The sequence below is a fragment of the Suricata suricatta genome, unplaced genomic scaffold (genome assembly GCF_006229205.1).
Source record: "Suricata suricatta isolate VVHF042 unplaced genomic scaffold, meerkat_22Aug2017_6uvM2_HiC HiC_scaffold_27, whole genome shotgun sequence".
In the NCBI taxonomy this organism is placed as follows: domain Eukaryota; kingdom Metazoa; phylum Chordata; class Mammalia; order Carnivora; family Herpestidae; genus Suricata; species Suricata suricatta.
This window is the reverse complement of record NW_021872658.1, coordinates 78437-105833: the sequence shown is the minus strand read 5'-3', so window position 1 is coordinate 105833 and position 27397 is coordinate 78437. Positions and strand designations below refer to the sequence as shown.

Here is a 27397-nt window from a genome sequence, read left to right as displayed (position 1 = left end):
AGTTTTGTGCTAAGAAAATTTGTAATTGTTTTTAAATAGAATGGCAGATTTAAAGTAATTTAAATAATGTCTGTGCATCTCTAAGACCACACAGAACCTGTGAAATGGATAATTCTGTCCTAGAGTGCCCAGATAATATGTGTAAGACTGTGGGCCTCTTTTTTTCCTGTGGAGATGAAAATTACAAAGAAAGGCTCAAAAACTCTCAAAAAAGATCAGAAAGAGAATCAGACACTCACTAGTCGGTCTCTGTCATTTTGGAGTGATGACATCGCTTTTTTTAAACTCAGGACTTCAGCGGGGCTGGTTGCAGGCTGGGCTGCAGACCTCTGCTTTCCCTCCTCTGACTTGCGGAATTTCTGCAGTTCATTCAACAGATGATCTCTCTCATTCTGTAGACTGGCCATAGCCTTGGAAAAGGACTGCACTTGATTGTAAGAATCCTCTAGTTGTGAGGACAAGTGAAGCAGTTGCTTATCTTTGGACAAAAGCTGTTGGTTAAGTTTCTCAAGGTGAGGCAAGCTGCTATCCTCAGTGGAGTTCGTTGAAAGGGCAGCTTTAGAAACAAGAGCATCTCTCTCCCTGCTCAAGAGGCCCTGTTCCTCTCTCAGCTGTGCCAGCTCCTTGAGACTGGCATCATATTTCTTTTTCAGTTCATCAAGCTCCTCATTGGCATGATCTCTGCTATTCTGTAGGGAATTCATAGACCTTCCAAAAGACTGGATTTGTGCTGTGAGATCTTTATTTTCTTTGGTGACTGTGAGTAATTTCTGTTCCATCTCCACTAGATCTCTTGCTAGCTCTGCCACTCTCTCTTCTGCGGTTTCTGTTTCATTTCGCATTATCCCGGCATCATGGTGAAGATGCTTTAATTCTTTCTTCAGTTTATCTTCAATTTCACCTACTTTCTTGGCAGCTTCCTTTTGAACACAAACCAACTCCTTTTCCAGTTCTGTAATTCTCTTCTGAGAGGAGGAAAGGGTAGTACTCAACTTCTGTACTTCTTCTTCTTTTACTTTTAACTCGGCCTGAAATATCCCTAAAGTTCCTTCTTCTTGCAAGGCTGCCAACTGTCTCTTTAGTTGGGATATAGACGTGTTCAAGCTCTCAATCTCTCTAGACAAACCTTGTTTCTCCTCCTCTAGAGCAAGAGTAGACCTCCGCAGATCCGCCTCTGCTTCCTCAGACTCCTTTAGCTTCCCTTCCAATTTAGCACATTCACTTTTCAGCTCCTTATTCTGCTGAAGTTGGGCTTCAAGGAGTTGCTTTTGCTGGCAGTCCTTTCTTGATATCACTTGGTTTAGGTCTTCTCTATACTGGATCAGTTCTGCATCTAGTTTGGCATTCTCAGAATTGAGATCATCCATATGACTTCTCAAGCATCGAATTTCTTCTTTAAGTTTGTTATTCTCAGCAGCAGCTTCTTGGATGAGTTGATCTTTTTCCAAGATGACAGAGAGATGTCGCTCTTCCAGCTGTTGGTAGTCACCTACTATGCGGTCTCGGTCATCCTGGAGAGAAGACATGGATTTAATGAAGGAATTCAACTGAGCCTTCTGCTGCAAGTTTTCCTTTTTGATGGTTTTCAGTGTTTCCATAAGCTTGTTGGTTTTGTCAACAGCCTTTTTGTTCTCCTCTTCTAAGACAATATTCTCCTCTTCCTCCTGGGACAATAGGTTTTCCAATTCTTTAATTTCTTTATTATGTTGCTGATGCAGTTCAGCAACAGCTACTTGGATTTCCTGTTCCTTGGCAGAAAGCAGGCTTATAATCTTCTGCTCCTTCATGCTTATTTCTTCATGTAGTTTACTGGTCAGTTGTCTGGAGGCCTGAAGATCAGTCTCTAGCTGTTCATAACTGAACTTACAATTCTGGATGTCAGCCTCTTGCTGCTTTATGATCCCTTCCAAATTCTCTTTATTTTCCTTACATTTTTCTAAAGAATTGTTTAAATCAGTTGACTGGTCTCTGAGAATCTTAAGTTCTGATTCCAACTTAGCTAATTCATTCTGAGAACTGTGGTACAGATGCCGAGTCTCTTCTAGCTGGGACAAAAGTTCTTTGTTTTCCCCCTGCAGAGTATCACAGACCCTTTGTTGAAGCTGGACCTCTGTCTGGGCCTTAGACTCCCAAATCTGCTTATCATGTTCAAGCCTGTAAAAAAAGAAGGTCATTAATTACAGATTTCAAAGAAAAACTACCTGATGCCTAAGGAACACATACAGCAACATGTACTCAGACCTACACATGAATCAGTATTCATAATTCAAAGTGCTCTACCTTTTAATGGAGAAATATTAGTTCTACTGAATGCTCTGTATTAAAGGTATATTGTACCTAAGGGTATTTCAGTCATAAACTCCAAAATATGTTCATTTTAGTGGCATGACTTTGCACACTCTTGAAAGCACTATTTTCTCCTATTTTGCTTTACTTTGCTCCAGACAAGCTAATGTCTAGCTTCTTAAAGGAATCATCTTGGTATGACAGACAATGAGGAAATCTCTCAGAGAAGAAAAATCCTATTAAAAGTGGAGGAATACCAAGTGTTAGTTCCTGAGCTTGAAAAGTGACATAAAATTGACATTAGAAGAAAATAACTCTAACAGGTATATGCAGTATGAATTGATATGAAACACAGGAAGAGAAAAGAGGAGATCATTTAGGAGTCTAAAGCAATCATTTGGGAGTAACAGAGTAGAAATGTAGACAAAGGCAGTGGAAATGTAAATGAAACAAAAGGGAGAAATCAAAGAGATCTCTCAATAGAAAGATGGAAAGAGAAGCAGACAGCAGTATTTCACCTTAATACAAGCCAAGTATCACTCTCTCTCTCTCTCTCTCTCTCTCTCACATACACACACACACACAGAAGTGAAAGAGAATGTAGCTTCTAGAGAAATCTAAGCCAAAATGAGTCCCATAATATCAAAGGGAATAGAAATAGTTTAAACAGTGACTTTGTCTTCAGTTACATTTAGAAGAGCATAAAACATATCCATTTACCTGGAAATGTTGATCTTCAGTTCTTCCATATGGATTGACATCTGCCTAAGTTGATCCTTTAGAACACTGCAATTCTCCTCTTTGAGTCTAATTTCTTCTTCTTTCGTTTGAATAGCATCACTGAATTTCCTCTCCCACTTCTTGGCTTCATCTATCACCCTGTCTCGATCATCCTGGAGGGAAGACATGCTCTTAGTGAAAGCTGCAAGCTGGGCCACAGTACTATCAAGGTTTTCCTGAAGTTGCTTAACTTCATTGTCTTTCTTGTTCAAAGTAATCTGAATCTCTCCAAATGTCTCCTCCAAGTGGACTTTTTCTCTACGCAAAGCATCCAGTTTCTCTTGCATGTTCTTCTTCTCTTTCAGGTGTTTCTCTTCTACCTGCTCCAGTCTCCGCTCCAGATCTTCATCTTTTTGTTTCATTTGGCTTTTAACTGATTCTTTGTTGGACTGAAGTTCCTTTTTCAACTTGAGATTGTCTGCTAGGACCCTTGCTGCTTCACTTTGAGTGTCATCTAACAGTACTTTGAAGCTAGCCAATTCTGTTTCTGCCTTCTTGCAGTGTTCATTGGCTTGAGCTAGATTTTCTTTGGTTATTTCCAAATCTTTTTGGGATTCTGTTTGAACAAACTCTAGGGCCTTTACAGTTCTCTCCAGAGCACTAATTTTCTCTTGATACCTGATGCAGTCCTTCTGCAGCTGCTTTACTTCTTGTTGTTTTTCTTTTAACAGCTCCTGAAGTTCCTTTGCATGACTTTTATTGCCAGGTTCCTTCTGAGCACCTTGTATTTTCTCCATATATTCCTTTCGTATTTCTGATTCCACCTTAGTTTTCTCCTTGACTAACTGCTGCTTTTCTTCTTCCAATTCACTCACACACTTCTTAAGGTTCTGCATTTCGGATTCCAGTAGCTCATTTTTTATTTGGGCATCTGTAACATCCTGATAGTAATTCCCAATGCTTCCATTAAGTTCTGCTAATTGATTCATAAGCCTCTCTTCCAAATCATCTTTCTCTTCTTCTGCTGTCTCTTTTAGCTTGGTAACTCTGGCAAGTTCTTCTTGCATTTGCTGATTTGATAGATTTATTCTGGTTATTTCTTCCTGAAGCACTTTTAGTTCACCATCCTTTGTTGATATTTGACTCTGTAAGGCATTTCTCTCATTTTGTAAAGTCTGGCTAAATTCTCTTTCTTTTTGCTTCTCTTCCTCTAATTCATCAATTCTTTCTTTGAGCTGATCAATATGCTGCAGGTAGTTACTAATTTCATCATGTGAACTGACATTCTCATTTTCATCAGGCTTCTTGTCACTCTTCTCTGACAGAATAGATTCTGAATATTCAGGCCTTGTGCTCATGTTCAGAGACTCATTAGTCTCACCTAGGACAGACTGTGTTGCCCCTTCAATGGTATCCCTTTGGTTATGTTTCTCAGTGGCCTCCAGGTTAGCTTGTTTGGATACAGTACCTTCAACCTGATGCTTTAAATCTCGAACCTCTTCACATAGAGAGTCCTTCTCAGCCATTAAAGCCCCAAACTCCTTAGAAAGGGTTTTATACTCTGTTTTGACCCTTTCCAGTTCCTCTTTCAAGTTGGAATTGGAAGAAAGAAGTGCTTCCACATCATCATTTGAGGTACCTCCTCCAGAATGCACCTCTGCTCTAAGCCGGTCATTCTCTTCTTCCAATTCTAGGATTTTCTGCTGTTTAGATTTAGCAAACTTTCTCATCTTTTCTTTCATTTCCTCCATTTCCTGTTCAGCTTCCTGTAATTGCTTTTCTGTCTCTTTCTTGTTTGCTTCTGTGCTTCTCAATTTGCCATATAGTTCTTGCTTTTCTTGCCTCACAGTTTCCACAACATGCTGAATCCTTTCTGCCTCATTACTAACATTCTCATAGGACTGCAGAAGAATTTCATACTCTTTTTGTAACTCTTTGTGTTTCTCTTGCCACTCAGCACTTTCTGCAATCTTAGAACATTTCAAAGATTCAACTTCCTTCACTAAGTTTTCCTTGTCTTCAGTAAGATCCTCCAGAGCTAATTTCAGACTTTCACAAGAGCCATTGAGACTTTGATTTTCCATTAAAGATCTGTCCATTTCTGTAATGAGCTTGTCTCTTTCTTCTTGAAGAAGAGCTAACTTTCCTAAGAATGTATCTTTTTCTTTATTTTGAGCAGAAACTTGGCTTTCTACATCTGCCAGAGACTTAGTGAGATGTTCTATGGTTTCTCTGGCCAAAGACAACTCCTCTTGGAGACTTCTGTTTTCTTTTAGTGCTTCTTTTCGGGAAATAAGGGCAGCTTGCAGTTTCCTCTGTATTTGTTGCTTTGCTTTGCTTTCTTCTCCAATCTCCTCTGGCTTTTGCTTCATTTCACAAAGTTCCACCTGTAACTGCTTTATCTTCTCATCATGTTCTTTGGCTTGCATTTCCAGCTGTGTATGAAGAGCCTTGATTAAATCCTCTTGTTCCATTATCTCTGTCTGTACTTTTGTAAGCGCCTCTTGTTTCTCACTAAGCTGTCCAGAAAGGCATCTACCTTCTTCTTCCTTTCTGCTTAGGAGTTTCTGCAGTTCATCCAGTTTAGGCTGTAATTCTCTTAAATGTTCTAATCCAGCAATTTCTAGCTGACTGCTTTCCAATTTCTGCCTCAGGCTTTCTGCGTGGGCTTCAGCTTCATGGGATGCTGTCTGCAGACTCTGTATTTCCAAATCCTGTTTATTGATCTGCTCTTGTAACTGAAATACCTCTTCTGATTTTTTAGTAAGCTCACTTGTCACAGAACAAATCTTCAATTCCAACTCCTCTTTCTGGGCCTCCTTCTCTTTCAGCTGGGTCTTAATCTGGGCAACAGAAGTACCGCCCTGCAGAGCATCTCCATCTCTAGGATGAGAAAGCAAGTCAGACTCTGAAATGGGCTGAGAAGGTTGCTGCTCTGTACCTATGAATAAAGTTTCTTTTAAACTTTGAGTTGGAGAGTCTGGATCCTGCTGGTCAATGTCCAGGAGTTTCCTGTCTACAGACTCCTTTACTTGAATCTGGAGTTGTCTTAGCTGGTCTCCGATGTCCTCATTTTCCTTCTTCTGCTCATCAAATTGGTCTCGTAAGCGATTATAGTCATCCTTCTGTTGCTTTAGCTCCTCCTTAAGATGTCTTTCTTTTTCCTGTGCCTTCTGTAGAATTGCCTTTCGAGAGGTTAACACCTCCTGTAGTTTCTTTTGAAGTTGTTCCTTTTCTTTTTCAAGGTCCAGTACCTTTTCTTCCAGCTCTGGTTTCCAGTGTTCTCCACTGCCTATGGCAGGAGGGCTGATCACCACTGTTTCTTTTACAGGTGCTGCTGAGTCTCCATTGCCTACATCCTTGTTACCTGTGGTTAACTTCTGGATGACTGCTTGGTTTTCAATTATTTTCTCTTGCAGCAAATCTATTTGGTTTGTCTTCTCTTGCAGGTTCTGATTCATCTGTTTGATCACAGCCTGTAACTCTTCTTCAGCTGCTACCTTTTCTTCTAAATCCTTCCTTACATGCTCTAGTTCCACCTCTTTCTCAGATATTATCTGTTTTAAAGAAATTTCTATTTCTTGGCACTTAGCAGTCACACATTTTTCTGAGTCTTCTTTGCTTTCTTTATCTTCTCCTATTTCTCTCTTCTCACTCTCATTGAGAGGGATCTCTTTCATAGATTCATCTTTCACTTTGGCCAATTCCTCTTCTAATCTACTGACTCTCTGTAGAAGCTCCTTTCTGTTAATAAGAGCTGCCTGGAGCTTTCTCTTTCTCTGTTCACTTTCTTTCTTTACAAGGTCTAATTCGTGCTGAAGTTCTTCTTTACTTAGGAGCCCTGCTGGGCTCAGCTCATCATAATTCTGTTTAAGGCCAGAAACAACTTCTTTATCTTCTTCTACCTGCTCTTTTTTTGCCTCTTCAGCCCTGGATAATAAGTTCAACTGTTCCTTAAGAGTCTTAATTTCAATCCCAAGAGAAAACTTCTCCTCATTAAGTTGAACCATTTTCTCAGTCATACTGAAGCTGATTTCTGTCACTTGCTGATCCTTTTCCATGATGGTTTGTCGGAGGGCTTCCACATCTCTTTTTTTCTCTAATAAGAGTTGATCCATTTTTGCTATTTCAAGTTCCTTCTGTGAAAGAGCCTGAGAAAGTTCTTCCATCTTATTTGATATATCCCTCACACGTTCTTCCCCTTCGAGCACTTCATTTTCTTTCTTCTGCAGCTGGCTTTGCAGGCTTTTTGTCAATGCACTCTGCTCAGAAAACTGAAGCTGCACACCATCCAGTTCATTCTGTAAAACTTCAATTTTCACATCTTTAGATTTGGCTTCTATGCTGAGACTGTGGATCTGTTCAGTCAGCAAGTTGTGATGAGTTGTTTGACTTTCATAGTCAAGTCTTCTTTGCCTTTCTGCTTCTGCAAGGCTCGCTTCCAGTTGTTGTACCTGAGCCCTCAGTTCTGTTACCACACTAAGTTCCTTCACTTGAGAAAGAAGCTGGTCTCTTTCTTCAGACAAAGCAGTGAATGCACTGTTGGTGTCATCGGCATTTTTCCTAAATTCATCAATCAACTGGGTTAGGTTACTGATTTCTTTAGCTTTCTCATCTAAATTTTCCTCATAGATTTCCTCTGCTTTATGAGAGCTTATCTCGAGTTCTGAAATTTGCCTTTTTAGCCTTTCCAATTCATCCTGGTGACACTGACAAATTCCTGGCATAGCAGAAGGTGATTTATCAACATCATCCTGCTTGGTTGATTTTAATTCGATTTCAGTATCATTTATAGATATTTCCTCAGATGTTCTATTTTGATGTTTAGTAGTCATCTGCTCTTCTTTGTCAACTGTTGGAAGACTGCTCTCTTCATGTGGCACTGAGGAAAAATGTTGACCTGTATCTTCAGGCAATATTCTCATGCTAACTATAGGTATTTCTTCACTCTCTGTCTGTTTCATTTCTTTCTGGTCAGAGACCTCAGGGTCCCCCTCCGCCTTTTTCCCCTGGAGCTGCAGCTTAAGAAACGCAATCTCTTCTTGAGCTTCTTTCATTTCCAGCAATAAAACAGACAGTTCTTTATGTTTCTGAGAAAATGTATTGTCTAGAACATCCTGTCCACTCTCCTCACCAGAAGAGCTGATCTTGTTGAGCCTGCTAGTATCAACCACGCCAATCTGTTTTTTAAAAAAGAAAAGAAAAGCCTCAATCAGATGTCTTATAAGAAAGAGCCTAAGTAAAAATTCGTATTTCAGGCATTTTTCAAAACCTGAAACTTTCTAGTCCAAACCTCCTTCCATAAAACTACTGAATATTTTAAAAATCAGTTATTATTTCCCAAACCCTGGTGTGAGAGTACCCTGTCAATTCTATACTGAGGTCAAACCACACTCATAAGACCTACAATAGCCTAGAACTCCTTTTCTGGATATCCCACACTTGGGAAACTTTTTCTTTGGATTAAAATTCCTACTTGTTTCTCTTAAGAACCACTTAAAAATAAAAAGGAAAGCAAGAAACACATTAAATTTTGTTTGATTCCACACCAAAAAGGAAGTTATGAGATTCTTTTTTCTAAATTATCAATTGAAATGGGAAATATTACATAAGATAGTCATTACCAGGTAAGTGGATTATCAAACAAGTAGGTTCAAATAAATTACCATGACCAAATAACCAAAAAGAAGTTCTACTGAGGGATGAGTATGAAATTACAGACTTGCCTGACAAAATATTAACCATTATTATTACAAAGAAAACTGTGTCAGACTGTTTAATCCTTTTTTTTAATAATTGTTTTCCTGGGAAACAAAATCAGTGAATCTCCTGGTAAATTTCATTAGAACTTTACTAAATGAGTTTGGAGACAGTGTACACAGTAAAATCCCCACCTTTGCCAACAGCACCATTTTTCTCCCTGGAAAAATTGCACTGTGATAGAAGGGGAAAAAAACCCGAAGGATTGTCAAATAATGTAGTAGCCAAGAGTATAAGCTCTACAACCTGACTGAATTCACCTCTTAGCTCTGCCATTTACTAGCAAAAGCTGGCACATAGCTAGTATTCAGTGAATATTAGCTATTACGTTGGTAACATTCTCAGCTACTGAATAAGAAAAAAATAGTCATTACTTTAAAATTATGTATTATTTTAAGAAAGGTTATCATTTTCATAAGCATTATTTTTAATCATTGAAAATTTTTTGCCATCTGCATTATTCATAATCAAATTTCTGGAGACTAAAACCAGACACAGCATTTAAGCACATAGAAAAAGCTCCTTTTATGATTTTTTCAGGTCACATGCTTATTTATCCATCTTTATATACATTAAAGACCTGATATAGTCAAGGCATCACTTTCTGCCAGAAGTCTTCAATACAACTCCTTTTTTGTTCTCTCTCTCACCCTAAATATACTTATTTCCTCTTTTCTGTCATGCCACTTTACTCACTTTCTTCCTTCCCTTGGTCACACTCTCTGCTGCTCCCTGTGAGCTCTACAGAGTTCAATCAACTTTTTGGCTCAAGTGAAAAATCAATGTTATCCCTAAGATATATACCCCAATGTTACACCAGAGAACTTTGCTTTTTCCAGCCACTCTCATACTTTTTCTACTAATACTAGTCTTCCCCTTTCAGCTGAGCTTACACTTTCTATGAACCTTTTCTACTCACTTTCTCTTACCCCAAAGGATTGATTATCTTAGGCACCCTTCCTTTTGCAATTTGTGTGGGTTTCCCCCTTTCTTTTCCCTTGTTCTCTGCTTTTTTATTCTCCCTTCTGGCATTGTTTTTCTTTTTCTTATGAGATCACCACCTTTCTTATCTGTTCCTCTTTTTTGATCTAAGTCATCTTGTTTTCACTAGATACTACTGCTAAGCATCTTAAAACATGAAGCACCTGTTTGGCCAAACAAGACTCATTTTATATCCATATAATGATACAAATTTCAAATTTTAGCTTCCTTTTGCCAAGTTTGAAGCTAACTCCTCTTGATCTAGTTCACATTCTGGTTATTTTAAGAACATATCACTTACCTCACTAATTTCTCTATCTGCCTCTCCACTTCTATTCTGAGCCTCCAGGAGAGTAATCTGAGAAGACAGTTTTTCTGAAAGTCACAAAATAAATATCCTTAGATGATTTATGTAGAGTGAGAAAACAGAGCCATGATTGCGTGTGACGCTATTTGAGAAGCATGATATAATCAAGAGGAAAGAAATAAACAAAATAGTTTTGGGAAGATAAAAAGCTTAATTTATCAAAAAGAAATGGCAAGAGAAGATGAGATAGAAAATAGAATGGTGGGAAAAAAAGAATGGTGCTAGGTGATAAGAATTAATCTGAATGAAGTATATAAATAGTGGAGGGCTTTAAAGGAGAAAGATGCCAGAGCATGTGACAAGTAGCAGCTGTTTCTGTGGCACAATTTGGGACTTCTAGGGAAACAAATTTGCCTTGATTTTTCCGTAACCCCACTGTGTTCATAATATACATTTTACATTCATATAGCACTTAAAGGTCTTCAATATTCTTTCACATATGTTTATAAAGACATCAGATTTTAGCACTAGAACAGAGATATCCAATCTCCTCAATGACCACATAAGAAAACACAGACATGACAGGACCCACAGCTAGTTCACAGAGAGGTGGGATCATAATCCAGTCTTCTAAGTTCTTCCCCAAATTCTATTTGATGCATATATCTAAAAAGGGTTGTAGTGCCTTGGGGGATAAAAATACTGAGTATTAATATGCCCCCAAGAACTTTATACTCTTTCTGAGAAGCTAAGACAGATATATTAAAGGGGGGGGGGGGAAGCATAGTTTTTATACTACATCTAAAAGTCTTAACATGACCTACATGGGCTCTTGTGAGTTGACCCCACCTATTCTACAACCTCTTCTGCCCTGCCCCTTTTTTGTTCACTCTCCTCCCAAAATACTGGTTTTATTTCTGTCTGCACACATATAAAGTTTATTCAAACTTTATTATACTTACACTGCTTTTTTCTCTGTCTGGAATGCTCCTTGCTTGGCCTTTTTGCATGGTTGTCTCCTTTTCTTTATTCAGGTTTCAAGTTCTCAGAGAGGCCTGCCGTGACGACTCTAATGCTTTCCCCTTTCCCCAGGCATACCTGCAGTTATCTATTTTATTTTTATCCTAATACTTATCACTTTCTGATATTTTCTTATTTATATACCTGTTCATGGCACATCTTCCCCTCTAATATGTTAGGCCAGTTACCGCAGCAACTAGATTTCTCCCTGGCACATACAATAGATTGCTGTCTACCAAAGAAATCTTCTAAATGAATGAATGACAAATCATGAAACAAATGAACTCGATACAGTATATAATGTGTTCAGACACTTCACAAGATTATTTGAGGAAGAGGTGTAGTGATAGAAATGGAAGTGCAAAAGGTGAGTTGAATAGAACATGACATATAAAGCAAAGGTAACCTAAAACCAAGCACAAAAACTAATACATAAAACCTTAAGGGCAATGGTCCTTGCAAGAAAAAGCAAAAAGAATGAAAAATGGTTAAGGTGGAAATTAGAGGTTAACTTTAGAGTTTAAGAAATGGTAGAAATTTGGGGCGCCTGGGTGGCTCAGTTGGTTAAGCATCTGACTTCTGCTCAGGTCATGATCTAACAGTTCATGAGTTTGAGCCCCGTGTCAGGCTCTGTGCTGACAGCTCAGAGCCTGGAGCCTGCCTCAGATTCTGCGTCTCCCCTCTCTCTCTGCCCCTCCTCTGGTTGTGCTCCATCTCTCTCTCTCTCTCTCTCTCTCAAAAGTAATTAAACATTAAAAAAATTTTAACAAAAAAAGATATGGTACAAACTTTACTTGGTAAAGTACCCTAGTTGAGGCCTGAAAGATGAGGGAGAATTAGCATGGCTAAAGGAAAAGGATAGGGTTTTAAGTAGTATATAGCATGAGCAAAACCCAAAATGTTTTCTACTTTTGGACCTTTATTTATACTGATCTCTGTTACCTCATCCCCAATATGTATTATTGGGAATGTCCTTTCTCTCATCATTTTGCCTATTTAAAAATTCATCATCTTTTCTGTTTGGAGTGTCATTGTAACTACTGTATTGTAAATGATGGGAAATAATTGCATATGTTAAAAAAATAAATTGTGTTATATTCAAAAAAAAAAAAGAAAAAAAAGAAAAAAAAGAAAAATTCATCATCTTATTAAGGTCCTATTCAAGCCATGCTCCTGAAAAGATCCCTTAACCACTCCAAAATAAATATAATACTGATACCCTACAGCATTGATAGCCCATAATAACAAATGTTATACTTATATAAACACTGATATGGCACTCTAGTTGTTCATTGTGTATTAATCCTATCTTCAATAACTACCAGCCGTGTTAACATCATTATTGCAACAGAACCAGAAAGTCTATATGTTATACATGTAGACTAATAAATGTAGAGGCATGTGGGTTAAGAAGACAGATAATTATGGTTTTCATTTATACATACCATTCTCAGCTTTCAGTTCCTCCAGCTCTACAGAACTAAGGAGCATTACAGGGGGGAAAGAAAAGAAAGAAAATGGGAGGGAACGAGACAAAAAGAAGAGAAGAAGAGAAAATAAAAAGAAAAGAGAAAGAAGAAAAAAAAACATATATAAATGGGGGTCGGAGACAACAAAGGACAGTAGACCGTTTAAAAGTGTATGACCAGTTTGGGGGAGAAGTAAGGATGAGATACAGGAGAATATATCTGGGTTGCAAGAAGGTGGAAAGTAACGGAGAAAGGAAAATAAGGAGTAAAATTTAAAAGAGTTGAGTAAAGAAAAAGGAAAAAGAGGTAATAATGACAAAGAAATAAGTACAAAACAAGTGAAGAAAAAAAATTTTTTTTACATTAAAAAAAAAATAACAGCAGCAGCTTGCCCTGGTGGATGGACGGGGTTTGATGTGGTAGGTCTTGGAGGCTGTTCTCAGAGGCTCCGCCCCTGCCTGAGGTGAAATGAGCAGCAGGAGGTGAAGTGTGCACCTCCACAGACTCAATTGCGGAGTCCCCACCCCCAGCCAGGATCGTGATTGCAATGGGGGAAAGGAAAAAAAAAAAAAAAGCTGAGTCTCTCTTGGTTTCTGATAGCTGTTGCTCAAGGTCCTGTGCACTGCTGAAAATGAGCTGGGAGCTCCTGCAGTCTAAGCGCGCGCCCAGGCCTCCACCCGCCACTGACTCCTTGTCGTGGGTTGCATAGGTGTGGGCCCTATTTTTTCCTGTGGGCACCCGGGATTCGCGCAGTCCGTGCAGGGGGCGAGGTGCACCGTGGAAATGCGGTCCGTGGTCCCGTTCCCAAAACCAAGTTCGAATTGCTCGCCCCTGGCACAGCCGCAGCCCCGACCGCTTCTCGCCGGGAAGTCCGCTCCCCTGTCTCTTCCCTTTGTCTCTCGGGCTCCGCGTGCTTCCCCCACATTGGGCTGGGGATCTTACCTCCCCTGCCCTTCCCGGCCTGGCCTGTTTTCAGATCTCCCCCATTCACCCTCACTCACTCAGGTATCCTTGAGGTTCTATTCTTTCTGGAGTCCGTATTTTCTCCTTCCGCTCTCGCAGATGAGAGTAATATCCTTCTTGGTTCGATAAATGGGGCGGACAGAGTTTACAGACTCCCTTCCTCTCCGCCATCTTGGCTCCTCCTCATAATTTCTGCTTTATAATTAGAGTGTTTAGTGTCCATTTAATGTATTATTGATATAATTGGATTCAGGTATACCACTTTTTCTTATTTGAGATTTGATAATTCATTTTTTCTTCTTTTTTTGATTTTCCCTCTTACACTCTGGCAGGTGTGTTTGTCCCATAGTCTGTCTCCTCATTTTTCAGGCTCTCATTCTGAGGCTTTTCTGTCAGTGTTATAGTTCCTCTGTGTAATGCAAACTGGAACCTTCCCTTAGGATAAAAGTCATAGAATCCTTAAACTCATCTCTTGCCATTTCTTTAAACATCAAATGAAGATTTGGGGCTGAGTAAGCTGTAAAGACTCTCAAGGCTCAAAAATTCTACACTTTTATGAAACATTGTATAGAAAATCCCCTTGGAGAAGAAAAACTTGTATAAAATGACATACAACTAAAGATGTATCCTAATTAGATATTTGCCTCACTAGGAAAACCAAACCAATAAGGATGCATAAGTGAAACACAAGATAATTTTTATTATCCTTGGAAAAAATGAAAACAATTATGCCTCTTTCTCCTTTCTTAAAGGTTGTATATTAACTCTTGTCCCTGTTCTTCTTTGGGAGTCTCTCTTCATGTTTAGTCTCCTTTGAGAGTGATCTGGTTATCAAGTGGCCTTAATCAAACTTTGTAATATTACTTATGGACCCAAAAAATGTTTTTTCTTGTGCAATAGACTTGAGGTTTCTGTCCTTGAAATCCAATGCCCATTCTTAAATTTGAAAGCCAATGAACTAGAAGTTTGTGTGAAAGAGTTTCTATCTTCTGGTAAAAAGCACTACTTTAAAGATGAGTTAGGCAAATAAGTAGATGCCGTTTTTAAGGTATTTTCATGGCTGGAGAACTTTTAGAAGATAAAAATGCCAGAGCCTCTCTGGACATGATGCAAGGGGTTTTTCTCTGAGAATCATTAATTTGTTTTCTTTCTACATTTTAGGTAGACACTAAGGAGAATATTGCCTTTTTGCAAAAGAAAGTGTCAGAACTTGAGAATGAAAAGAGAGCTTTGCTCCTTAGTTCTGTAGAGCTGGAGGAACTGAAAGCTGAGAATGGTATGTATAAATGAAAACCATAATTATCTGTCTTCTTAACCCACATGCCTCTACATTTATTAGTCTACATGTATAACATATAGACTTTCTGGTTCTGTTGCAATAATGATGTTAACACGGCTGGTAGTTATTGAAGATAGGATTAATACACAATGAACAACTAGAGTGCCATATCAGTGTTTATATAAGTATAACATTTGTTATTATGGGCTATCAATGCTGTAGGGTATCAGTATTATATTTATTTTGGAGTGGTTAAGGGATCTTTTCAGGAGCATGGCTTGAATAGGACCTTAATAAGATGATGAATTTTTCTTTTTTTTCTTTTTTTTCTTTTTTTTTTTTGAATATAACACAATTTATTTTTTTAACATATGCAATTATTTCCCATCATTTACAATACAGTAGTTACAATGACACTCCAAACAGAAAAGATGATGAATTTTTAAATAGGCAAAATGATGAGAGAAAGGACATTCCCAATAATACATATTGGGGATGAGGTAACAGAGATCAGTATAAATAAAGGTCCAAAAGTAGAAAACATTTTGGGTTTTGCTCATGCTATATACTACTTAAAACCCTATCCTTTTCCTTTAGCCATGCTAATTCTCCCTCATCTTTCAGGCCTCAACTAGGGTACTTTACCAAGTAAAGTTTGTACCATATCTTTTTTTGTTAAAATTTTTTTAATGTTTAATTACTTTTGAGAGAGAGAGAGAGAGAGAGAGATGGAGCACAACCAGAGGAGGGGCAGAGAGAGAGGGGAGACGCAGAATCTGAGGCAGGCTCCAGGCTCTGAGCTGTCAGCACAGAGCCTGACACGGGGCTCAAACTCATGAACTGTTAGATCATGACCTGAGCAGAAGTCAGATGCTTAACCAACTGAGCCACCCAGGCGCCCCAAATTTCTACCATTTCTTAAACTCTAAAGTTAACCTCTAATTTCCACCTTAACCATTTTTCATTCTTTTTGCTTTTTCTTGCAAGGACCATTGCCCTTAAGGTTTTATGTATTAGTTTTTGTGCTTGGTTTTAGGTTACCTTTGCTTTATATGTCATGTTCTATTCAACTCACCTTTTGCACTTCCATTTCTATCACTACACCTCTTCCTCAAATAATCTTGTGAAGTGTCTGAACACATTATATACTGTATCGAGTTCATTTGTTTCATGATTTGTCATTCATTCATTTAGAAGATTTCTTTGGTAGACAGCAATCTATTGTATGTGCCAGGGAGAAATCTAGTTGCTGCGGTAACTGGCCTAACATATTAGAGGGGAAGATGTGCCATGAACAGGTATATAAATAAGAAAATATCAGAAAGTGATAAGTATTAGGATAAAAATAAAATAGATAACTGCAGGTATGCCTGGGGAAAGGGGAAAGCATTAGAGTCGTCACGGCAGGCCTCTCTGAGAACTTGAAACCTGAATAAAGAAAAGGAGACAACCATGCAAAAAGGCCAAGCAAGGAGCATTCCAGACAGAGAAAAAAGCAGTGTAAGTATAATAAAGTTTGAATAAACTTTATATGTGTGCAGACAGAAATAAAACCAGTATTTTGGGAGGAGAGTGAACAAAAAAGGGGCAGGGCAGAAGAGGTTGTAGAATAGGTGGGGTCAACTCACAAGAGCCCATGTAGGTCATGTTAAGACTTTTAGATGTAGTATAAAAACTATGCTTCCCCCCCCCCCCTTTAATATATCTGTCTTAGCTTCTCAGAAAGAGTATAAAGTTCTTGGGGGCATATTAATACTCAGTATTTTTATCCCCCAAGGCACTACAACCCTTTTTAGATATATGCATCAAATAGAATTTGGGGAAGAACTTAGAAGACTGGATTATGATCCCACCTCTCTGTGAACTAGCTGTGGGTCCTGTCATGTCTGTGTTTTCTTATGTGGTCATTGAGGAGATTGGATATCTCTGTTCTAGTGCTAAAATCTGATGTCTTTATAAACATATGTGAAAGAATATTGAAGACCTTTAAGTGCTATATGAATGTAAAATGTATATTATGAACACAGTGGGGTTACGGAAAAATCAAGGCAAATTTGTTTCCCTAGAAGTCCCAAATTGTGCCACAGAAACAGCTGCTACTTGTCACATGCTCTGGCATCTTTCTCCTTTAAAGCCCTCCACTATTTATATACTTCATTCAGATTAATTCTTATCACCTAGCACCATTCTTTTTTTCCCACCATTCTATTTTCTATCTCATCTTCTCTTGCCATTTCTTTTTGATAAATTAAGCTTTTTATCTTCCCAAAACTATTTTGTTTATTTCTTTCCTCTTGATTATATCATGCTTCTCAAATAGCGTCACACGCAATCATGGCTCTGTTTTCTCACTCTACATAAATCATCTAAGGATATTTATTTTGTGACTTTCAGAAAAACTGTCTTCTCAGATTACTCTCCTGGAGGCTCAGAATAGAAGTGGAGAGGCAGATAGAGAAATTAGTGAGGTAAGTGATATGTTCTTAAAATAACCAGAATGTGAACTAGATCAAGAGGAGTTAGCTTCAAACTTGGCAAAAGGAAGCTAAAATTTGAAATTTGTATCATTATATGGATATAAAATGAGTCTTGTTTGGCCAAACAGGTGCTTCATGTTTTAAGATGCTTAGCAGTAGTATCTAGTGAAAACAAGATGACTTAGATCAAAAAAGAGGAACAGATAAGAAAGGTGGTGATCTCATAAGAAAAAGAAAAACAATGCCAGAAGGGAGAATAAAAAAGCAGAGAACAAGGGAAAAGAAAGGGGGAAACCCACACAAATTGCAAAAGGAAGGGTGCCTAAGATAATCAATCCTTTGGGGTAAGAGAAAGTGAGTAGAAAAGGTTCATAGAAAGTGTAAGCTCAGCTGAAAGGGGAAGACTAGTATTAGTAGAAAAAGTATGAGAGTGGCTGGAAAAAGCAAAGTTCTCTGGTGTAACATTGGGGTATATATCTTAGGGATAACATTGATTTTTCACTTGAGCCAAAAAGTTGATTGAACTCTGTAGAGCTCACAGGGAGCAGCAGAGAGTGTGACCAAGGGAAGGAAGAAAGTGAGTAAAGTGGCATGACAGAAAAGAGGAAATAAGTATATTTAGGGTGAGAGAGAGAACAAAAAAGGAGTTGTATTGAAGACTTCTGGCAGAAAGTGATGCCTTGACTATATCAGGTCTTTAATGTATATAAAGATGGATAAATAAGCATGTGACCTGAAAAAATCATAAAAGGAGCTTTTTCTATGTGCTTAAATGCTGTGTCTGGTTTTAGTCTCCAGAAATTTGATTATGAATAATGCAGATGGCAAAAAATTTTCAATGATTAAAAATAATGCTTATGAAAATGATAACCTTTCTTAAAATAATACATAATTTTAAAGTAATGACTATTTTTTTCTTATTCAGTAGCTGAGAATGTTACCAACGTAATAGCTAATATTCACTGAATACTAGCTATGTGCCAGCTTTTGCTAGTAAATGGCAGAGCTAAGAGGTGAATTCAGTCAGGTTGTAGAGCTTATACTCTTGGCTACTACATTATTTGACAATCCTTCGGGTTTTTTTCCCCTTCTATCACAGTGCAATTTTTCCAGGGAGAAAAATGGTGCTGTTGGCAAAGGTGGGGATTTTACTGTGTACACTGTCTCCAAACTCATTTAGTAAAGTTCTAATGAAATTTACCAGGAGATTCACTGATTTTGTTTCCCAGGAAAACAATTATTAAAAAAAAGGATTAAACAGTCTGACACAGTTTTCTTTGTAATAATAATGGTTAATATTTTGTCAGGCAAGTCTGTAATTTCATACTCATCCCTCAGTAGAACTTCTTTTTGGTTATTTGGTCATGGTAATTTATTTGAACCTACTTGTTTGATAATCCACTTACCTGGTAATGACTATCTTATGTAATATTTCCCATTTCAATTGATAATTTAGAAAAAAGAATCTCATAACTTCCTTTTTGGTGTGGAATCAAACAAAATTTAATGTGTTTCTTGCTTTCCTTTTTATTTTTAAGTGGTTCTTAAGAGAAACAAGTAGGAATTTTAATCCAAAGAAAAAGTTTCCCAAGTGTGGGATATCCAGAAAAGGAGTTCTAGGCTATTGTAGGTCTTATGAGTGTGGTTTGACCTCAGTATAGAATTGACAGGGTACTCTCACACCAGGGTTTGGGAAATAATAACTGATTTTTAAAATATTCAGTAGTTTTATGGAAGGAGGTTTGGACTAGAAAGTTTCAGGTTTTGAAAAATGCCTGAAATACGAATTTTTACTTAGGCTCTTTCTTATAAGACATCTGATTGAGGCTTTTCTTTTCTTTTTTAAAAAACAGATTGGCGTGGTTGATACTAGCAGGCTCAACAAGATCAGCTCTTCTGGTGAGGAGAGTGGACAGGATGTTCTAGACAATACATTTTCTCAGAAACATAAAGAACTGTCTGTTTTATTGCTGGAAATGAAAGAAGCTCAAGAAGAGATTGCGTTTCTTAAGCTGCAGCTCCAGGGGAAAAAGGCGGAGGGGGACCCTGAGGTCTCTGACCAGAAAGAAATGAAACAGACAGAGAGTGAAGAAATACCTATAGTTAGCATGAGAATATTGCCTGAAGATACAGGTCAACATTTTTCCTCAGTGCCACATGAAGAGAGCAGTCTTCCAACAGTTGACAAAGAAGAGCAGATGACTACTAAACATCAAAATAGAACATCTGAGGAAATATCTATAAATGATACTGAAATCGAATTAAAATCAACCAAGCAGGATGATGTTGATAAATCACCTTCTGCTATGCCAGGAATTTGTCAGTGTCACCAGGATGAATTGGAAAGGCTAAAAAGGCAAATTTCAGAACTCGAGATAAGCTCTCATAAAGCAGAGGAAATCTATGAGGAAAATTTAGATGAGAAAGCTAAAGAAATCAGTAACCTAACCCAGTTGATTGATGAATTTAGGAAAAATGCCGATGACACCAACAGTGCATTCACTGCTTTGTCTGAAGAAAGAGACCAGCTTCTTTCTCAAGTGAAGGAACTTAGTGTGGTAACAGAACTGAGGGCTCAGGTACAACAACTGGAAGCGAGCCTTGCAGAAGCAGAAAGGCAAAGAAGACTTGACTATGAAAGTCAAACAACTCATCACAACTTGCTGACTGAACAGATCCACAGTCTCAGCATAGAAGCCAAATCTAAAGATGTGAAAATTGAAGTTTTACAGAATGAACTGGATGGTGTGCAGCTTCAGTTTTCTGAGCAGAGTGCATTGACAAAAAGCCTGCAAAGCCAGCTGCAGAAGAAAGAAAATGAAGTGCTCGAAGGGGAAGAACGTGTGAGGGATATATCAAATAAGATGGAAGAACTTTCTCAGGCTCTTTCACAGAAGGAACTTGAAATAGCAAAAATGGATCAACTCTTATTAGAGAAAAAAAGAGATGTGGAAGCCCTCCGACAAACCATCATGGAAAAGGATCAGCAAGTGACAGAAATCAGCTTCAGTATGACTGAGAAAATGGTTCAACTTAATGAGGAGAAGTTTTCTCTTGGGATTGAAATTAAGACTCTTAAGGAACAGTTGAACTTATTATCCAGGGCTGAAGAGGCAAAAAAAGAGCAGGTAGAAGAAGATAAAGAAGTTGTTTCTGGCCTTAAACAGAATTATGATGAGCTGAGCCCAGCAGGGCTCCTAAGTAAAGAAGAACTTCAGCACGAATTAGACCTTGTAAAGAAAGAAAGTGAACAGAGAAAGAGAAAGCTCCAGGCAGCTCTTATTAACAGAAAGGAGCTTCTACAGAGAGTCAGTAGATTAGAAGAGGAATTGGCCAAAGTGAAAGATGAATCTATGAAAGAGATCCCTCTCAATGAGAGTGAGAAGAGAGAAATAGGAGAAGATAAAGAAAGCAAAGAAGACTCAGAAAAATGTGTGACTGCTAAGTGCCAAGAAATAGAAATTTCTTTAAAACAGATAATATCTGAGAAAGAGGTGGAACTAGAGCATGTAAGGAAGGATTTAGAAGAAAAGGTAGCAGCTGAAGAAGAGTTACAGGCTGTGATCAAACAGATGAATCAGAACCTGCAAGAGAAGACAAACCAAATAGATTTGCTGCAAGAGAAAATAATTGAAAACCAAGCAGTCATCCAGAAGTTAACCACAGGTAACAAGGATGTAGGCAATGGAGACTCAGCAGCACCTGTAAAAGAAACAGTGGTGATCAGCCCTCCTGCCATAGGCAGTGGAGAACACTGGAAACCAGAGCTGGAAGAAAAGGTACTGGACCTTGAAAAAGAAAAGGAACAACTTCAAAAGAAACTACAGGAGGTGTTAACCTCTCGAAAGGCAATTCTACAGAAGGCACAGGAAAAAGAAAGACATCTTAAGGAGGAGCTAAAGCAACAGAAGGATGACTATAATCGCTTACGAGACCAATTTGATGAGCAGAAGAAGGAAAATGAGGACATCGGAGACCAGCTAAGACAACTCCAGATTCAAGTAAAGGAGTCTGTAGACAGGAAACTCCTGGACATTGACCAGCAGGATCCAGACTCTCCAACTCAAAGTTTAAAAGAAACTTTATTCATAGGTACAGAGCAGCAACCTTCTCAGCCCATTTCAGAGTCTGACTTGCTTTCTCATCCTAGAGATGGAGATGCTCTGCAGGGCGGTACTTCTGTTGCCCAGATTAAGACCCAGCTGAAAGAGAAGGAGGCCCAGAAAGAGGAGTTGGAATTGAAGATTTGTTCTGTGACAAGTGAGCTTACTAAAAAATCAGAAGAGGTATTTCAGTTACAAGAGCAGATCAATAAACAGGATTTGGAAATACAGAGTCTGCAGACAGCATCCCATGAAGCTGAAGCCCACGCAGAAAGCCTGAGGCAGAAATTGGAAAGCAGTCAGCTAGAAATTGCTGGATTAGAACATTTAAGAGAATTACAGCCTAAACTGGATGAACTGCAGAAACTCCTAAGCAGAAAGGAAGAAGAAGGTAGATGCCTTTCTGGACAGCTTAGTGAGAAACAAGAGGCGCTTACAAAAGTACAGACAGAGATAATGGAACAAGAGGATTTAATCAAGGCTCTTCATACACAGCTGGAAATGCAAGCCAAAGAACATGATGAGAAGATAAAGCAGTTACAGGTGGAACTTTGTGAAATGAAGCAAAAGCCAGAGGAGATTGGAGAAGAAAGCAAAGCAAAGCAACAAATACAGAGGAAACTGCAAGCTGCCCTTATTTCCCGAAAAGAAGCACTAAAAGAAAACAGAAGTCTCCAAGAGGAGTTGTCTTTGGCCAGAGAAACCATAGAACATCTCACTAAGTCTCTGGCAGATGTAGAAAGCCAAGTTTCTGCTCAAAATAAAGAAAAAGATACATTCTTAGGAAAGTTAGCTCTTCTTCAAGAAGAAAGAGACAAGCTCATTACAGAAATGGACAGATCTTTAATGGAAAATCAAAGTCTCAATGGCTCTTGTGAAAGTCTGAAATTAGCTCTGGAGGATCTTACTGAAGACAAGGAAAACTTAGTGAAGGAAGTTGAATCTTTGAAATGTTCTAAGATTGCAGAAAGTGCTGAGTGGCAAGAGAAACACAAAGAGTTACAAAAAGAGTATGAAATTCTTCTGCAGTCCTATGAGAATGTTAGTAATGAGGCAGAAAGGATTCAGCATGTTGTGGAAACTGTGAGGCAAGAAAAGCAAGAACTATATGGCAAATTGAGAAGCACAGAAGCAAACAAGAAAGAGACAGAAAAGCAATTACAGGAAGCTGAACAGGAAATGGAGGAAATGAAAGAAAAGATGAGAAAGTTTGCTAAATCTAAACAGCAGAAAATCCTAGAATTGGAAGAAGAGAATGACCGGCTTAGAGCAGAGGTGCATTCTGGAGGAGGTACCTCAAATGATGATGTGGAAGCACTTCTTTCTTCCAATTCCAACTTGAAAGAGGAACTGGAAAGGGTCAAAACAGAGTATAAAACCCTTTCTAAGGAGTTTGGGGCTTTAATGGCTGAGAAGGACTCTCTATGTGAAGAGGTTCGAGATTTAAAGCATCAGGTTGAAGGTACTGTATCCAAACAAGCTAACCTGGAGGCCACTGAGAAACATAACCAAAGGGATACCATTGAAGGGGCAACACAGTCTGTCCTAGGTGAGACTAATGAGTCTCTGAACATGAGCACAAGGCCTGAATATTCAGAATCTATTCTGTCAGAGAAGAGTGACAAGAAGCCTGATGAAAATGAGAATGTCAGTTCACATGATGAAATTAGTAACTACCTGCAGCATATTGATCAGCTCAAAGAAAGAATTGATGAATTAGAGGAAGAGAAGCAAAAAGAAAGAGAATTTAGCCAGACTTTACAAAATGAGAGAAATGCCTTACAGAGTCAAATATCAACAAAGGATGGTGAACTAAAAGTGCTTCAGGAAGAAATAACCAGAATAAATCTATCAAATCAGCAAATGCAAGAAGAACTTGCCAGAGTTACCAAGCTAAAAGAGACAGCAGAAGAAGAGAAAGATGATTTGGAAGAGAGGCTTATGAATCAATTAGCAGAACTTAATGGAAGCATTGGGAATTACTATCAGGATGTTACAGATGCCCAAATAAAAAATGAGCTACTGGAATCCGAAATGCAGAACCTTAAGAAGTGTGTGAGTGAATTGGAAGAAGAAAAGCAGCAGTTAGTCAAGGAGAAAACTAAGGTGGAATCAGAAATACGAAAGGAATATATGGAGAAAATACAAGGTGCTCAGAAGGAACCTGGCAATAAAAGTCATGCAAAGGAACTTCAGGAGCTGTTAAAAGAAAAACAACAAGAAGTAAAGCAGCTGCAGAAGGACTGCATCAGGTATCAAGAGAAAATTAGTGCTCTGGAGAGAACTGTAAAGGCCCTAGAGTTTGTTCAAACAGAATCCCAAAAAGATTTGGAAATAACCAAAGAAAATCTAGCTCAAGCCAATGAACACTGCAAGAAGGCAGAAACAGAATTGGCTAGCTTCAAAGTACTGTTAGATGACACTCAAAGTGAAGCAGCAAGGGTCCTAGCAGACAATCTCAAGTTGAAAAAGGAACTTCAGTCCAACAAAGAATCAGTTAAAAGCCAAATGAAACAAAAAGATGAAGATCTGGAGCGGAGACTGGAGCAGGTAGAAGAGAAACACCTGAAAGAGAAGAAGAACATGCAAGAGAAACTGGATGCTTTGCGTAGAGAAAAAGTCCACTTGGAGGAGACATTTGGAGAGATTCAGATTACTTTGAACAAGAAAGACAATGAAGTTAAGCAACTTCAGGAAAACCTTGATAGTACTGTGGCCCAGCTTGCAGCTTTCACTAAGAGCATGTCTTCCCTCCAGGATGATCGAGACAGGGTGATAGATGAAGCCAAGAAGTGGGAGAGGAAATTCAGTGATGCTATTCAAACGAAAGAAGAAGAAATTAGACTCAAAGAGGAGAATTGCAGTGTTCTAAAGGATCAACTTAGGCAGATGTCAATCCATATGGAAGAACTGAAGATCAACATTTCCAGGTAAATGGATATGTTTTATGCTCTTCTAAATGTAACTGAAGACAAAGTCACTGTTTAAACTATTTCTATTCCCTTTGATATTATGGGACTCATTTTGGCTTAGATTTCTCTAGAAGCTACATTCTCTTTCACTTCTGTGTGTGTGTGTGTGTATGTGAGAGAGAGAGAGAGAGAGAGAGAGAGTGATACTTGGCTTGTATTAAGGTGAAATACTGCTGTCTGCTTCTCTTTCCATCTTTCTATTGAGAGATCTCTTTGATTTCTCCCTTTTGTTTCATTTACATTTCCACTGCCTTTGTCTACATTTCTACTCTGTTACTCCCAAATGATTGCTTTAGACTCCTAAATGATCTCCTCTTTTCTCTTCCTGTGTTTCATATCAATTCATACTGCATATACCTGTTAGAGTTATTTTCTTCTAATGTCAATTTTATGTCACTTTTCAAGCTCAGGAACTAACACTTGGTATTCCTCCACTTTTAATAGGATTTTTCTTCTCTGAGAGATTTCCTCATTGTCTGTCATACCAAGATAATTCCTTTAAGAAGCTAGACATTAGCTTGTCTGGAGCAAAGTAAAGCAAAATAGGAGAAAATAGTGCTTTCAAGAGTGTGCAAAGTCATGCCACTAAAATGAACATATTTTGGAGTTTATGACTGAAATACCCTTAGGTACAATATACCTTTAATACAGAGCATTCAGTAGAACTAATATTTCTCCATTAAAAGGTAGAGCACTTTGAATTATGAATACTGATTCATGTGTAGGTCTGAGTACATGTTGCTGTATGTGTTCCTTAGGCATCAGGTAGTTTTTCTTTGAAATCTGTAATTAATGACCTTCTTTTTTTACAGGCTTGAACATGATAAGCAGATTTGGGAGTCTAAGGCCCAGACAGAGGTCCAGCTTCAACAAAGGGTCTGTGATACTCTGCAGGGGGAAAACAAAGAACTTTTGTCCCAGCTAGAAGAGACTCGGCATCTGTACCACAGTTCTCAGAATGAATTAGCTAAGTTGGAATCAGAACTTAAGATTCTCAGAGACCAGTCAACTGATTTAAACAATTCTTTAGAAAAATGTAAGGAAAATAAAGAGAATTTGGAAGGGATCATAAAGCAGCAAGAGGCTGACATCCAGAATTGTAAGTTCAGTTATGAACAGCTAGAGACTGATCTTCAGGCCTCCAGACAACTGACCAGTAAACTACATGAAGAAATAAGCATGAAGGAGCAGAAGATTATAAGCCTGCTTTCTGCCAAGGAACAGGAAATCCAAGTAGCTGTTGCTGAACTGCATCAGCAACATAATAAAGAAATTAAAGAATTGGAAAACCTATTGTCCCAGGAGGAAGAGGAGAATATTGTCTTAGAAGAGGAGAACAAAAAGGCTGTTGACAAAACCAACAAGCTTATGGAAACACTGAAAACCATCAAAAAGGAAAACTTGCAGCAGAAGGCTCAGTTGAATTCCTTCATTAAATCCATGTCTTCTCTCCAGGATGACCGAGACCGCATAGTAGGTGACTACCAACAGCTGGAAGAGCGACATCTCTCTGTCATCTTGGAAAAAGATCAACTCATCCAAGAAGCTGCTGCTGAGAATAACAAACTTAAAGAAGAAATTCGATGCTTGAGAAGTCATATGGATGATCTCAATTCTGAGAATGCCAAACTAGATGCAGAACTGATCCAGTATAGAGAAGACCTAAACCAAGTGATATCAAGAAAGGACTGCCAGCAAAAGCAACTCCTTGAAGCCCAACTTCAGCAGAATAAGGAGCTGAAAAGTGAATGTGCTAAATTGGAAGGGAAGCTAAAGGAGTCTGAGGAAGCAGAGGCGGATCTGCGGAGGTCTACTCTTGCTCTAGAGGAGGAGAAACAAGGTTTGTCTAGAGAGATTGAGAGCTTGAACACGTCTATATCCCAACTAAAGAGACAGTTGGCAGCCTTGCAAGAAGAAGGAACTTTAGGGATATTTCAGGCCGAGTTAAAAGTAAAAGAAGAAGAAGTACAGAAGTTGAGTACTACCCTTTCCTCCTCTCAGAAGAGAATTACAGAACTGGAAAAGGAGTTGGTTTGTGTTCAAAAGGAAGCTGCCAAGAAAGTAGGTGAAATTGAAGATAAACTGAAGAAAGAATTAAAGCATCTTCACCATGATGCCGGGATAATGCGAAATGAAACAGAAACCGCAGAAGAGAGAGTGGCAGAGCTAGCAAGAGATCTAGTGGAGATGGAACAGAAATTACTCACAGTCACCAAAGAAAATAAAGATCTCACAGCACAAATCCAGTCTTTTGGAAGGTCTATGAATTCCCTACAGAATAGCAGAGATCATGCCAATGAGGAGCTTGATGAACTGAAAAAGAAATATGATGCCAGTCTCAAGGAGCTGGCACAGCTGAGAGAGGAACAGGGCCTCTTGAGCAGGGAGAGAGATGCTCTTGTTTCTAAAGCTGCCCTTTCAACGAACTCCACTGAGGATAGCAGCTTGCCTCACCTTGAGAAACTTAACCAACAGCTTTTGTCCAAAGATAAGCAACTGCTTCACTTGTCCTCACAACTAGAGGATTCTTACAATCAAGTGCAGTCCTTTTCCAAGGCTATGGCCAGTCTACAGAATGAGAGAGATCATCTGTTGAATGAACTGCAGAAATTCCGCAAGTCAGAGGAGGGAAAGCAGAGGTCTGCAGCCCAGCCTGCAACCAGCCCCGCTGAAGTCCTGAGTTTAAAAAAAGCGATGTCATCACTCCAAAATGACAGAGACCGACTAGTGAGTGTCTGATTCTCTTTCTGATCTTTTTTGAGAGTTTTTGAGCCTTTCTTTGTAATTTTCATCTCCACAGGAAAAAAAGAGGCCCACAGTCTTACACATATTATCTGGGCACTCTAGGACAGAATTATCCATTTCACAGGTTCTGTGTGGTCTTAGAGATGCACAGACATTATTTAAATTACTTTAAATCTGCCATTCTATTTAAAAACAATTACAAATTTTCTTAGCACAAAACTGTCCATTGGTTATAAAAGAAGAGATGGAGCCTATTTTTTATATATTAAGCACACACATAAATGTTTCCAGAATTTGTCATAGTTGAACTGAATG

At 38.6% G+C, this 27397-nt stretch overlaps 2 protein-coding genes across 6 annotated transcripts in view; one reads left to right on the top strand and one right to left on the bottom strand.

Annotated features, from left to right (window-relative positions):
• The window catches only part of LOC115284938 (golgin subfamily B member 1-like), a 43153-nt gene extending 30588 nt beyond the window's left edge, over positions 1-12565 (bottom strand). For 4 of the 5 annotated variants that reach the window (XR_003905381.1, XR_003905382.1, XM_029931382.1 and 1 more), the window contains exons 1-2: positions 3007-8150; positions 240-2154 (exon numbers count right to left, since the gene is read on the bottom strand). Coding sequence is in view for 3 of the 5 variants with exons in the window: in XM_029931382.1 (XP_029787242.1) it covers positions 240-2154; positions 3007-8063 (6972 nt within the window). In the remaining 2 variants the exon portion in view is untranslated. Of the gene's footprint in view, positions 1-239; positions 2155-3006; positions 8187-10048; positions 10123-12519 lie in introns of those variants that run through there. The other variant, XM_029931381.1, reaches the window with a different exon arrangement.
• Positions 12566-12943: 378 nt separating this feature from the next.
• The window catches only part of LOC115284939 (golgin subfamily B member 1-like), a 44949-nt gene continuing 30495 nt past the window's right edge, over positions 12944-27397 (top strand). Inside the window, exons 1-5 of the mRNA XM_029931384.1 lie at positions 12944-12952; positions 14668-14782; positions 17180-17253; positions 19116-24295; positions 25150-27064. Of these exons, the coding sequence (XP_029787244.1) occupies positions 12944-12952; positions 14668-14782; positions 17180-17253; positions 19116-24295; positions 25150-27064 (7293 nt within the window). The remainder of the gene's footprint in view (positions 12953-14667; positions 14783-17179; positions 17254-19115; positions 24296-25149; positions 27065-27397) is intronic.